At 52.4% G+C, this 13,292-nt stretch overlaps 1 protein-coding gene across 3 annotated transcripts in view; it reads right to left on the reverse strand.

Moving 5' to 3' along the window:
* SIPA1L3 (signal induced proliferation associated 1 like 3) overlaps positions 1–13,292 on the reverse strand; it is a 102,326-nt gene that overhangs the window by 12,065 nt on the left and 76,969 nt on the right. For all 3 annotated transcript variants that reach the window (XM_081018587.1, XM_081018586.1, XM_081018588.1), the window contains exons 11-17: positions 12,845–13,006; positions 11,299–11,450; positions 9,177–9,286; positions 8,697–9,085; positions 5,851–6,069; positions 3,478–3,640; positions 2,478–2,673 (exon numbers count right to left, since the gene is read on the reverse strand). In XM_081018587.1, coding sequence (XP_080874713.1) covers positions 2,478–2,673; positions 3,478–3,640; positions 5,851–6,069; positions 8,697–9,085; positions 9,177–9,286; positions 11,299–11,450; positions 12,845–13,006 — 1,391 coding nt within the window. The remainder of the gene's footprint in view (positions 1–2,477; positions 2,674–3,477; positions 3,641–5,850; positions 6,070–8,696; positions 9,086–9,176; positions 9,287–11,298; positions 11,451–12,844; positions 13,007–13,292) is intronic.

Below are 13,292 nucleotides of genomic sequence, written 5' to 3' on the forward strand. Positions count from 1 at the left end.
CAACTCCCACCAAAGAAGAGTGGCAGACAAAACTGATGAACGACGTCGAGATGGCAAAGCTTACAGGCAGAATTAGAAACCAGGAAGAGGACCTCTTTAATAAAGAATGGGGAAAGTTTATAAATTAGTTGAAAAGCTATTGTCAAGAGTTACATCGATTGGTAGGATTGACAGAAAACTTGTAGTAAAAATTTGAACTATGGATGGACAAAGGATTTATAAAAATAGAGTTATGAAAGGGATGCAGAGGGGGAAATCACTACATTAAGATGCTGCACTGGTTGGAGGGGATGCTAAAGCAGCCTGTCGGGGCTGCCATCGTCCTGGCGCGAGGAGTTCTATCGGCCCTTCCCCGCCCGAGGAGGAGGGGGGGGAGGGAGGGAGACTCTCGCCCACGCCGCCCGCCAGCCCAGTATGAGGTGGCTGCGGCGCTGCGGCGGCCGCTGAAGCACCGCCCTTCTGCGTCCCTCCCCATCCCCTCCTCTTCCTCCTCCCTCAGGCCGCCTCCTCAGCCGCCGCTGCCGCCTCCGGCTTCCCCTGGCAGCACGGCAGAAATCTCGCAAGAGAGGGGCTGCCTGCCCGCCCGCCACCACCCATCTCCTCAGGACACGCCACTGAGGGGGAAAAGGGAGAGATGGAGACGCGGCAGCTCATGCGCGCGCTCTCTCTCGTGGCAGAGGACCCCGAGCTGCTGCTTCCCTCCCGAGCCGGGCGAGCATGAAACCCGGGAAATTTAAGGGACACCATCAGTAAGGGACAGCAGCGGGAAACGGCGCTGGGATAAGGGAGTTTCCCACCAAATAAGGGACGGCTGACAGCTATGGAGCAACGGCCTCGTCAGGCGGCTGCCAACGTCTCCCCAGACAAGACCACCCTCCATGCCAAGTGCGCCCGGTTTGGAGGCCCCCCCACCAGGTGGAACCGGAGCCAAGACACAGTCTCTCCAGTCAGCAGAAGATTCTGGGGCTCTGGGGAGCCAGTGCCAACTAGGCCCCGGGAGAGACCAGGGTTCAGATCGTGACACATGGCCACAAAGCTCATATGGGGGGGGGCGGGGGGGCTTTGGGGCCAGTCGCTGCCTCTCCCGGCTCAGGCTACCTCCCAGGGTTGTGGTTGTGATTATGGGGGTGAGAGGAGGGGTGAACCATGTCCACCACCTTGCCTTGGTGAGGGGTGCCCTCTTTGGCTCACAACAGACGGGGGAGGATTAAAAGGATGCCGGGAGAAAGCGAACAGAGAAAAGCTTTTCTCCCTCTCCCAGTGCTCGAACTCGTGACATCCAAAGGAAGGCGGATGTTGGAAGATTCAGGACGGACAAAAGGAAACCCTCCTTTATACAGCAGTATACAAATTTAATATAATAATAATAATAATAATAATAATAATAGGAAGTCCTCCTTCATGTAGCACTGAACTGTGGAACTCCCTGCCACAGGACTGTGGCACTCCCTGTTGAACTGTGGAACTCCCTGCCACAGGAGGCAATGAAGACACCTGCATGTCTTTTAAAAAAAGAGGGTTGGGCAAATTCACGGAGGAGGAGAAGCCTCCCAGCCAGGATGGCTCCGCTCTGCCCTGCACAGTCGGAGGCAGTGAATGCTTCTAAAACCCTGGGAGGGAAGCGTTGCTAATTCTCCCCTGGCCTCCTCACTGGCCCAAGCAGAATTAATTCAGCCAGCTAGCCCTGGTGACTATCTAATGCTTATTAGATGGGTTTTCCTCCAAATTGATTTCTGAACTTTGAATTTTATTTACCGGACCACCTCTCCTGGTCTGCCCCACAGAGGACCTTAAGGTCCATGAATAACCATAGTTTAGAGGTCCCGGGCCCTGAGGAAGTCAGACTATCCTCCACCAGGGCCAGGGCCTTCTCAGTGATGGCTCCGACCTGGTGAAATGTTCTGTCCCACGAGACTAGGGCCCTTCAGGATTTAACCTCCTTCCATCAGGCCTGTAAGACAGAGCTATTCCACCTGGTCTTTAATTTGAATTCAGCCTGATCTTTTATTTCCCTTCTCTTCCCTCCCCCCCTCCTCTTATGAAGATCACCCGCTCTGGGATCCCACAGCCCCTGGCCTCCTCACTGGCCCAAGTAGGACCAATTCAGCCAGCTAGCCCTGGGGATCATCTAATGCTTATTTCCCCTAATTTGATTTCTGAATTTTGAATTTTATAGTTATTCATGTTTTTATACTGTATTTTATGCTGCTTCTACAATTAAGTGTTTTAAATTTGTTGTTAGCCACCCTGAGCCCAATTTTTGAACCAGGAAGGAAGGGGTATAAATAAATTATTATTATTATTAATTATTATTATTATTATTATTCATGTATTTATACTGTATTTTATGCTGCTTCTACAATTGTTTTAAATTTGTTGTTAGCCACCCTGAGCCCGGTTTTCTGAACCAGGAAGGGCGGGGTATAAATAAAAATCTATTATTATTATTATGATGCTCCCCCCAAAGCAGAACTCACCCTTCCTCTCTGAGAGGCCCCCGTTGCTGGGGACAGGGTGCTGCTTCCGCACGGGGAGGGTGCTGAAGGTGCTGGTGAAGAGCACGTCCCCCGGCAGGGGCTGCTCAAAGCCGTAGGCGCTGGCATAGCTGGGGTCTCGCCTCCCGCTGCACAGGCTCTCGTCCGACAGCGTCCTCTGCAGGGTCTTCTGGGGGGACTGAGGGCAGGAAGAGAGACACGGTCAGAGGAGACTCGGGAGAGGAAAGACCCGCTGGGACCGGGGACTCTCCTTCTCCCACAGGGGCCAGAGACACTCCTGGGAGGCCCACAAGCAAAGAGGATGGAGAACGCATCACCTGGAATCAAAGAGCGGAAAGGGAACCCTGGGTGCCATCTAGTCCAGCCCCCTGAAATAATGCAGGAATTACCGTATTTTTCGCCCTATAGGACGCACCGTCCCATAAGACGCACCTAGTTTTTTGGGGGGGAAATAAAGGGGGGGAATTATTTTACCCCCCCAGGCGCGGGGCTGGGGCGGGGGAAGCCCGAGCTTCCCCCGACCCCAGCCCCCAGAACAGGCAACTCTCCGCAAGCCGCAAGCCTTCGGCATGCAGGCAACTCTCCTGCCGCGGGCTCCCACGGCTTGTGGAGATCTGCGCGAAGCCTGCATTCGCCCCATAGGACGCACACACATTTCCCCTTCATTTTTGGAGGGGAAAAAGTGCATCCTATGGGGCGAAAAATACGGTACAATGGACAGAGGGCTTAATAAGGAGAGTCCCACACAATTCCAAGGGAGTCCGCTCCACTGTCAAAACGGCTCAGAAAAGGCTTTTCCCCTTAGCTGCACAACTGTGAGCTGATCCTCAAAAAACGGGGCTTCCCCCCTTTCCTCTAAAAACTAGGTGCATCTTATAGTCAGGTGCGTCTTATGGAGCGAAAAATACAGCAGATCACGCAGTGAGTTGCGTGTCTGCTGGACTCTGCGTGCTGACAGCCCCCCTCTTCCTCCCAACCTCACCAAATCCCTCTCCTGCTCGGCGGAGCTGCCGTCCATGATGATCAGCTTCTTCAGGTCGTCCTCAATGGTGGACTTGTAGGTCTTGCGCGGGGAGCGGAGGTCGCGCAGGGAGGCCCTTAGCCGCGGCTGCCCAAAGACATTCTTGGTGTTCAGATCCACTTGTCTGGGGGGAGAGAAAAGGGGGTGATGTAGAGGAGAGGCTGCAAAATTCGGGGCTTTTTCACTTAGGGGAGAGGCAGCATTGCAGGAGGCAAGTTTTTCTCCTCGCGGTAGAACTCAGGGAACGTTGGGAGACTTAGCACAGGTGAAAGGAAGTCCTCCTTCAAGCGGAGTTAATCTGTGGAACTCCCTCCTACAGGAGGCAGCGATGGGTCACCGACTTGGGTGGCTTTAAAAGAGAAAGGTGCAGAGGGCTTCCTGTTTCCGGCGGTGGGAAATGGCTGACTCCCATACGATCGGATCCCAGCCGTGCCGGTAATTCAGGGCTGATATGGGGGTAATTAGCCCTGGCAGACTCCCCAGGATGGGAGAGGACTGTCGTGTAGACTCGCAGATTGTCCAAGATTGTCAGCTTGCATCAAGGCGCAAGCGGCAGGACACTGGGTCCCAGAGCACGACACGGCTGGCACTCTCTGAAATCACTCTCATAGCCGGAAATATCTGTTTGATAGAATAATTGGATTTGGACAACAAACAGACATTGTCTGGACCGAAGAAGAAAAAACCTGCAGAACTGTACAGTCCCTGGTGTTTAAGCTTGGACTTCAAAGAGATTCTCATGATGGCGTTTGGATTACGGAGGTGTTTGGTACGTCCTTTTTCTATTCTTAATATCTACAATTGGTTTTCTATGCCAAACCTCATCAAGAAATTTAATTTCTTAAAAAAAGAGTACAGATGGACTTCTATTTATAATTAAATATTCAACTGCGCAGCTTTACTCAGACTCGAAAGACTTGATAAAGATAAAAGAAGAAACAAGATGGCGCTTGTTAATATGACGTAGCATGGAAAAATGAGAATTCCTCCCTTTTTCAAGGGAAGCAGGAGATATTTGCTGGCTGACTTTGTAATGACTTGAGATAACAGTTTGGGACAACATACAGTGCAGCTGTTTGCAGAAGTTTTTCATTATGAGCAAGAGAAAAGGCTGAATGGATGTCTAGCAGCCCCCCTACTAGGGCCCGGAGGGGGGGATTGTGTGGTCTCCATGAAGGCTGATCGATCGCCAAATGACTTATATCTGTGGATTATAGTTCCTTTACATTGCAATATTGCAAACAGTCTGCCCAATAATCTATAGTAACAACTCAACAACGTGGAAGGTACTGCGTCATTAAATCTCAAAAGAAAGGTTTGGACAATTGGAGTGATTTAACAACTTGGGAATTGCTGCGTCATTAAACATGAAATGATAAACTTGGACAACAGCCTGGATTGGAAGATTGGAATGAAGTCAGAAAAAGCTGCGCTGGTAAATAGACAGTTGAAAAAATATATATTTACAAATAAAGTTGTATTTGATGGATGAAAGGATATATGACTTTTGACATGACTGAGAATCGCATAGCCAGGGATGAAGAACTTTAAAGTGTAACAAAAGAGATCTTTACATTTCCCTGTTTCCCAGCCAAGTTAATCACACACTTTTCTCTGCATCTGGGTTTGCTATTTCTGGAATGGCTACCTGTCTGGCACTCAGGTATCAGGATGACAGGGATTATCACTCAGGCAGAGGGGCTGCTGAGTAACTGAGCTCACATGTCTATATGAATTTCTGAAGTTTTCCAGTGAGCCAGTACATGGATGCATTTATCGGTGAATTCTTACATTTGGTATTGTGCAGCAGAGGCCCTTGGAATAGGCAGGAAGAAACTGTGATGAAGTGTTTTGTAGGGACAAATCACAAGTGATTGTGCTGGTTTTGGTAGTGCATGATATCTGCTGGAGGGGCAACCCCCCCCCAACCTATACATAAATTCCTGCAACAGTAGTACAGCTTGTTCCCTAAGTTTTATGGCAGTCGCACAGACTTCATTGGCCTTCCAGAAGCACACCTCAGGAGCCACCACGCCCCAGACGCAGGCCAAGCCGCAGAGCAGCAGGACCACCTTCATCCATCCAACGGGAGCTGATCCATTCAAGGGCTGCTGTGGCTGATCTGTCTGTCTGCCCCCCAGCCCCCAACGCCAGGCAGGAGGGCTGGTGAGGGGTCTGCACATGCTCAGAGACCCTCTCCTCTTTGCCTCTGCCTTGCACGCTCCAGGGGGCGAGTCCTAAACAGACCTCAAAAATCAACGGCTTCGGATGCGCCTCCCTCTTTCCCACCCGCCCCCTACCCAGCAGAAGGAGAAGGCCAGGCCCCCTACTCACTTCTTGGGGTCTGCAAAGGCCGTGGGCCTGGCGGGGGTCTCCTCGCCCCTCTTCCACCCGGCCGGGAGGTGCTTGTTCCTGCTGCCCTGCTTGGAGAAGAATGACTTGGGAACGGAGGCCGAGAGCTGGAAGGAGCTGGACTGCGGCATGTGGGGGCCCCGTGTGGCATCAGCCGGGGGCGCCTTGTACGCCTGGGCGGGGTACGTGGCCCTGCCGCTGCTGAAAAACAGAGAGGAGGCTCAGTTCGCTATGGGGAGGGTGCTGGGGACACAGGCAGAGATTGCCAGATGCGATAGGAATTTTGAGGTCTTTGCATATATGGAAATGTTCATAACCGCACGTACATAGATTAGCACAGGAAGACCGACCTGAAGCCATTTTGATTCCTAAACTGAGCAAATGTTTTCTCTGCATGGTCTAAGTGGAAAAGCCTCCCCATTGTCTTTTCCTTCACAAATCCTGTCTTAAGGGTATGTCTGTGTTTGAATAGGGTGTGAGCCTGTGGCCTGACCCAGGAACTAAGAATTTATCACTCCAAAAGAATGGCCAGGCTCCCCAGGCAATCCAATCAAGTAACCTGCCAGACAGGAGATAAACAGGGACAGGAGAAAAACAACATTTAAATTTCTGTTTAGACCGCCTTTTCTGTGATGTAGATATGATGTATCGGAGGGGTGGTCTTAGGTTACACCCCTTCTGTGATGTATGTATGAGGTTTCTGGGGGTGGTCTTGATCTACAGGGTGGCAATTTCAAAAGTCTTTATAAGGCCTTGCATGCCATTTTTCGGGATTCCTCCTCCTTTCCTGCATGTGAGGGGAGCACCCTGTTGCAACAGATCAATAAAGATCAGGCTTACTAGCTGCTTTGCTTCTCAATATTCTCTGCTTGGCCTCTGTTATTCTCTCCTACCAATAGGGAACCTATGTAAGGACTCTATATGGGCTCTTGGATACCCCATAAGGGAAAAGGGCAATTTTTGTTTACAGCACAGACATGCAGCTCCCCTGCAAGGGGGCAGGAGTTCTGTGGGGAGAGGACACCTGACCAAAGGGGTCGTGTTCGTTCAGCTGCTACCTGGGACCTGTGAAAAAAAAGACAGCCAGGGAACCAAGAAATTACACAAGGCAAAACAAAAGAATTGCTGTGAAAATCCCTGAAACGAGAGGTACCGTATTTTTCGCTCTATAAGACGCACCAGACCACAAGACGCACCTAGTTTTTGGAGGAGGAAAACAAGAAAAAAAATATTCTGAATCTCAGAAGCCAGAACAGCAAGAGGGATCGCTGCGCAGTGAAAGCAACAATCCTTCTTGCTGTTCTGGCTTCTGGGATAGCTGCGCAGCCTGCATTCACTCCATAAGACGCACACACATTTCCCCTTACTTTTTGGGAGGGAAAAAGTGAGTCTTATAGAGCAAAAAATACAGTAATCGACTATAGAATAACAAAAATTTAAAAAATTAAGGAAAAATTAACCAAAGACTTAACGAGATGCCGGCTACAAAACTTGTTTCGCGGAACTAATCAGTTTCCTCAGAAGGAAATAAAGAATTTTAAACCTTAAATGATTTTAAGTGATATCAGGCAAACTCAAGAGCAGGGCTGAAACACTTCCCTGAGTTTACAAAAAGAAAAACTTACAAAGGAATACGAGATAAGCTGTTTAAGTTTCAAACAAACTCAAAAACAGGGCTAAGCGCTCCTGACTGCTGATGTTAAAGACTGCTACCTGGGACCTGGCGTGATTGTGGGGAATGGCCACTGGGGGCAGGAGGGGCTGCTGTTTTAGGGCGCCCATTTGGGGGTGATTTGGGGGAGGAGATTGGGTGGCGTAGGGTTAAAAGCACGTTTTTCCACGGTGCATGTTTTAAGCATCATCATCATTGTATTTGTTCATATCCCACTGTTCTCCCCGCATGGGGACTTTAAGGAGGCTTACGGCTAAAGTAAGAACAGCCACAAACAGAAGGGGGAAAGCAATAGTTGAAAACAATTAAACGTTAACAGAATAGCTGTATCTATATAAAAACATGCAGAATCGTGACAATGAAAACATCACCACCCTGATTAATGCCCTCCCCTCAGATGTCAAGGGAATAAACAACTATTTGACTTTTGGAAGACACCTGCAAGGCACTCCTGTAACTTCTTAATGATTGGTGCTTTCTTGTGTTTTTAATATTTTGTTGGGAGCCGCCCAGAGCAGCTGGGGCAACCCAGCTGGATCAGAGATATAAATAATAATAATAATTAGTTAAAGGAAAGGAGGGAAGTCCAGGAGATTCTTTGGAATCTTGTTTCTGTGTTGTATGTTGGATATTTGACTGTAAAAGTTTGATCCGAAAAACCAAATAAATAAATACAGTGGTACCTCAGGTTAAGAACTTAATTTGTTCTGGAGGTCCATTCTTAACCTGAAACTGTTCTTAACCTGAGGTACCACTTTAGCTAATGGGGCCTCCTGCTGCTGCTGAGCAATTTCTGTTCTCATCCTGAGGTAAAGTTCTTAATCTAAGGTACTATTTCTGGGTTAGCAGAGTCTGTAACCTGAAGCGTATGTAACCTGAAGCATCTGTAACCCGGGGTACCACTGTAATAATAATAATAATAATAATAATAATATGATTATCAGGATAGTATAAATAATAGTAATATCATCATCATCATCATCATCATCATCATCACCACCACCACCACAGCACCATCCTTTCTGTTATCCGAGAGGGACAGGGAGGAGCAAGAAGGCCTTGCAGAGCCCTGGGTTCCCTTCCAACTTTACAATTCTATGGTTCTAGCAGGGGCACCTGGGAGAGAGGGGGCCAGCCCCAGAAAGGCCCCGCTCACCTTGGCTGCTTGAAGTGGTGGTTCCCGCTGCCGCCCCGGGCAGCCCCTCCGGAGCCCATCCCAAAGGCCTTGTGGCCGTGGTAGCCCCAGCTCTGCCCGCCAGAGCCGACGGCCGGGGACGCGTCCCTGCGCTTGCCGCTGCCCGCAGCCTCGTGCAAGGCGCCGCCGAAGGGTGGCGGGGCCTTGGTGGCGGGCTTGTCCCTGCGCGAGGAGGACTTGGCGCTGGTGGCGTCGATGCCGCTGTCGCTGGAGCCCCCCTTGGCCAGGGGGTCCGGGTCGGCCTCGGCCGGGTCGGGCGTGTCAAACCAGCGCTCGTCGCTGTGGCTGCTGGAGGCGTTGCTGGAGAGCGTGTTGCTGCTGGAATGGCTGCTGGAGTACTGCCCCTCGCCCTGGAAGCGGGGAGAGCAAGGGCGTCAGGCCTGCGGAGGGGGAGGCCTCTGCGGGGAGGGGGTCCCCCCGCCAGCGCCCACCCCAGCTCACCTTGGAGTGCCGGTTGGGAGAGTCCTTGCCCGCCAGCTCCTGCCTGCTCGGCCGCTTGCTGCCGGACGGTGCCGACGCCCTGGGCTGTGCCGGCACGTGCCAAAGAGGCTCTGCCAAGGGAAGCCGGGAGTCACACCTTCAGAAAGAGCCCCTTGTTCACACACACACACACACACACACACACACACCAGCCTGCCACATGCTCCAGCGACTTCCAAGAACGGATTTCTGGCTGCTAGATCAGGCCCCGGGGAAGCCCATGGGGAAGTCCGCAAGCAGCATTCGAACACAAAACCCTCTGCCCTCCTGCGGCTTCCAGAAGCTGGCATTTGGAAGCACAGATGGGTCCCGTGAGAGGGGCACCCTTCAGCCTGGTCCAAGGCGTGAGAGATGGGGCTGAGGCTCGCTGGCAGGGGGCACGACAGGCCTGCACTTCCCTTATGAAGCCTCCTTTCCTTGCCCAGAGGCCAGGGCAAGCGCTGCCGCCTCGGCCTCATGGGATGGGCTGCTCCTAGGCCAGCACAGAGCTAGGAATGATTAATAATAATAATAATAATAATTATAATTATAATTTTTTATTTATACCCCGCCCTTCCCGGTTCAGAAAACCGGGCTCAGGGTAGCTAATAACAAATTTAAAACACTTAAGTGATGCAACAAAAAACAGCATAAAATGCAGTATAAAATGCGAATAACAATAAATTCAAAAATCAATTTAGGGGGAAAATCCATCCAATCAACATTAGATGATTTAGCTAGCTGGTTAAATTAGTCCTATTTGGGCCAGTGAGGAGACCAGGGGAGAATTAGCTGTGGGATCCCAGAGCGGGTGATCTGCATAAAAAGGGGAGGGGGAGGGAAGGAAGGGGAATAAAAGATCAGGCTATGTTCAAATTGAAAGCCAGGTGGAATAGCTCTCTCTTACAGGCCCGGAGGAAGGAAGTTAAATCCTGCAGGGCCCTGGTCTCCTGTGGCAGAGCATTCCACCAGGTCGGAGCCATCACTGAGAAGGCCCTGTCCCTGGTGGAGGATATTTATCACATTTAGATCCCACCTTTCCCTCCAAGGAGATCAATGTGCCGTACATGGTTCTCCTCCCCTCCCCTTTAATCCCACAACAACCCTGTGAGGTTGGTTGCATCCCCAAATCACCCACATGGGAGCAGTCTCAGCCTGCAGGTGACCGGGGGGGGGGGGGGGGAGGCAAGTGAACACCCTCTTCCTCCCAGCATCCTTAGATGGACCACCGGAAGCCTGCCCCAAATTCCTCCCTCCCTCCTGCCCCATGGCTGCGTCCTCAGAAGCCCCAGGTCTCTCTAGGTGCACCAAAGGCAGCTATGAGACACCTGTCAGGGTTTCTTGAGTTGCGATTCCTGCATTGCAGGGGTTAGGCTAGATGACTTCTGGGGAGCCCAGCTTCCCAATTTTACGATTATATAAAGGGCTGAGCCCAGGCCCAGACAGAGGGGGGGCCATATAGACCACTTGGCCCGGGCCTCCGATTCCAAAAGGTCAGCATTTTCATCTATATTTTCCATTTTGTCTTTATATGCAGATATGATTCAAGCCTTGAAATAAAATTATTTGTCAGCATACCTTTTGTGAAAATTATTTATATACTTACTTATTTACAAGACTTCAGTTATCCCCAGGGTAAAAAAAGGGGGGGCCAGTATACCTGAAGAAGCGTCTCCACCCCCAGTGTTCTGCCTGGACGCTGAGGTCCAGCGCCGAGGGCCTTCTGGCGGTTCCCTCAGTGCGAGAAGTGAGGTTACAGGGAACCAGGCAGAGGGCCTTCTCGGTAGTGGCACCTGCCCTGTGGAACGCCCTCCCATCAGATGTCAAACTACCTGACATTCAGAAGACATCTGAAGGCAGCCCTGTTTAGGGAAGCTTTTCATGTGTGACATCTTAGTGTGTTTTTGGTCTTTGTGGAAGCCGCCCAGAGTGTCTGGGGAAACCCAGCCAGATGGGCGGGGTACAAATAATAATAAATTTAAATTATTATTATTATTATTATTATTATTATTATTATTATCATCATCATTATCTACCTCTGCAAGGCCCTGGCTGAGCTCAACTCACTCCCACAACCCCCCCCCGAAACCCCGCTCCCCCTTACCAGGCTTGGGCCTCTCCATGGTGCTCTCCTGGCTGGCCACCCCCCCGGAGGAAGAGCAGGAGTCCCCGTTGGAGGCCGCCTCGTGGGCATAGAGGGGGTCGAAGGGCATCAGGGGCCGCTGCGCTTGTGGGGCTGCATACCTGTGTGTGGAACTGGGAGAGAGAGAAAGGAGAGAAGGAATGAGGCAGGTGGCAGCTCAAGAAGGCAAACTGAGGCGGGGGGGGGGGGAGTAACACCACCCAGCCTGCCTCCCGTTCATTAGCAGGTTTTAAAAATACCAAATTTGTGGCAGGGGGGAGGAGAGGGAGGGAGGGGAATGAAGACGCATAGCGCTCCTCAGTTCGGTGGTCCAGGCAACGGAGGCACAGCCCAGAAAGAGATGAGCAGAAGGGACAAGGGGAGGCTCAGCACACAGCCCCCTAACCACCGTTCTCCAGCCCCACACGTCCCCCCAAAGCAGCAACGCTCCACGGCCAGACCTCTCGGGGCAGGAGCTGCAGCGGAAGACTCAAGTCAAGTGCCAGGCCAGAGGAAGAAGATGCCCTGAAGCTTCCCCAGTCAGGTGGGCAGGGGGCAGCAAGGGCACGCCCCCAGACCCTCCCCCTCTCTCCAGCTTCAGAGGGCGAGAGAGCAAGGAGAGGTTGCAGCAGGGCCCGGGTGCTGAGGCCGTGACTGGTGCCCTGCGAGGGTCCCCATTGCACCAGGCGTGCCAGCCGACGTCTAATGCCAACCAGGCTGGATGAAGTGGCAGCAACAGACCCCTGGGGAAAGGGAGAGGGTGCTTCTCTCTGGCACCATGCCACGATGCCAGCCAGCGCCTCAAGCTCAGCTTGCTGCCCCTTCCTGGCTCAACCCTTTCACTGCCCTCCCCGAAGCGGCCCAGCGCATGCCAGGGTGACCCATCGCTCCTCCACACGCCAAGCGCTGCCCGTCTGGCTAATGCCCCCCACCTCGGCAGGACCTGCGTCCCTTTGTGCTCAGGGTGGGGTCTGGCACCGAAGCATCCGAGCATTTTGCAGCGGGCACCATTTGCACGGAGTCGCCGTGAAGTGGAACGAAGAGGAAAAAAGGAGAAGGAGGGTGCAAAATGCCCTTTCCCAACCCAAACACCTCCACCCGCCCACTTCGCAGGGTATCACAAGGTGCCAGCCAAACCTTCTCTGCCACTTGGCACCTTTTTGTCACACGCTGGAGCGCTAAGAAAAACCTGTGCCAAGCAAGGACGTCGCTGTTAACAGGTAGGTGCCTCTGCTGCTTTGTTACTTCTTGTCCTGATTTTGTTCGCAGCTGCTTGCCATGCGGAGTGATGGGTGAAGCCCCCTGCCCTGCTGCCCCCCAACCCACCTGGCGAGATGGGGGGGGGGAGAGAGAGAATCTTCTGCTGCCTGGGAACGAAGGCCAGAACGCCCAGGACTGGGGTCCCAAACTCTCTCTGCGCTGAGAATCGAACCCTCTGCCCTTCTACCCCACTCCCTGCAGGGCCTTGCCCGGTTGCCACCTGAGATGTGCAGAGACCCCCTCGGGGTTGCCCCCCCCCCGTGCCTACCTTTCCGGAGATGGCTTGTAGCGGGCGTAGGCCGCCCCTGCCGCTGCCCCCGAAGAGCCTGGCATGGAGAAGCTGCCCGAGGGCTGGCGATAGGACAGGATCCTCTCTGTCCCAGGCTGCGAGGAAGAGAGCGCTGGGGGGGTCTCTGGGAAGCTCACTGGCCTGGAAGGGGGGAGGCAGAGAGAGAGAGAGAGAGAGAGAGAGAGAGAGAGAGAGAGAGATGTATCAGGAAGAGGAAGAAGAACTTCAGCGCTCTCCCCAGTGCCCAGCAGCGCCTCAGCAGGCAGCTCCGCACATGTGTCTGACGCCAGAGCCTCTTTTGAACATCCTCAGCAGAGATAATGGAGCAATTAGTCAAAGGGGGGGAGGCAATGGGAGAAGGAAAGAGCTTGAGTCATGACCCACAGGGCACATGCGCTCTGCGGCAGGACCATCCAAAGGGCACCAG

The sequence above is a fragment of the Podarcis pityusensis genome, assembly GCF_964106645.2.
Source record: "Podarcis pityusensis genome assembly, chromosome: 8".
NCBI lineage: Eukaryota > Metazoa > Chordata > Lepidosauria > Squamata > Lacertidae > Podarcis > Podarcis pityusensis.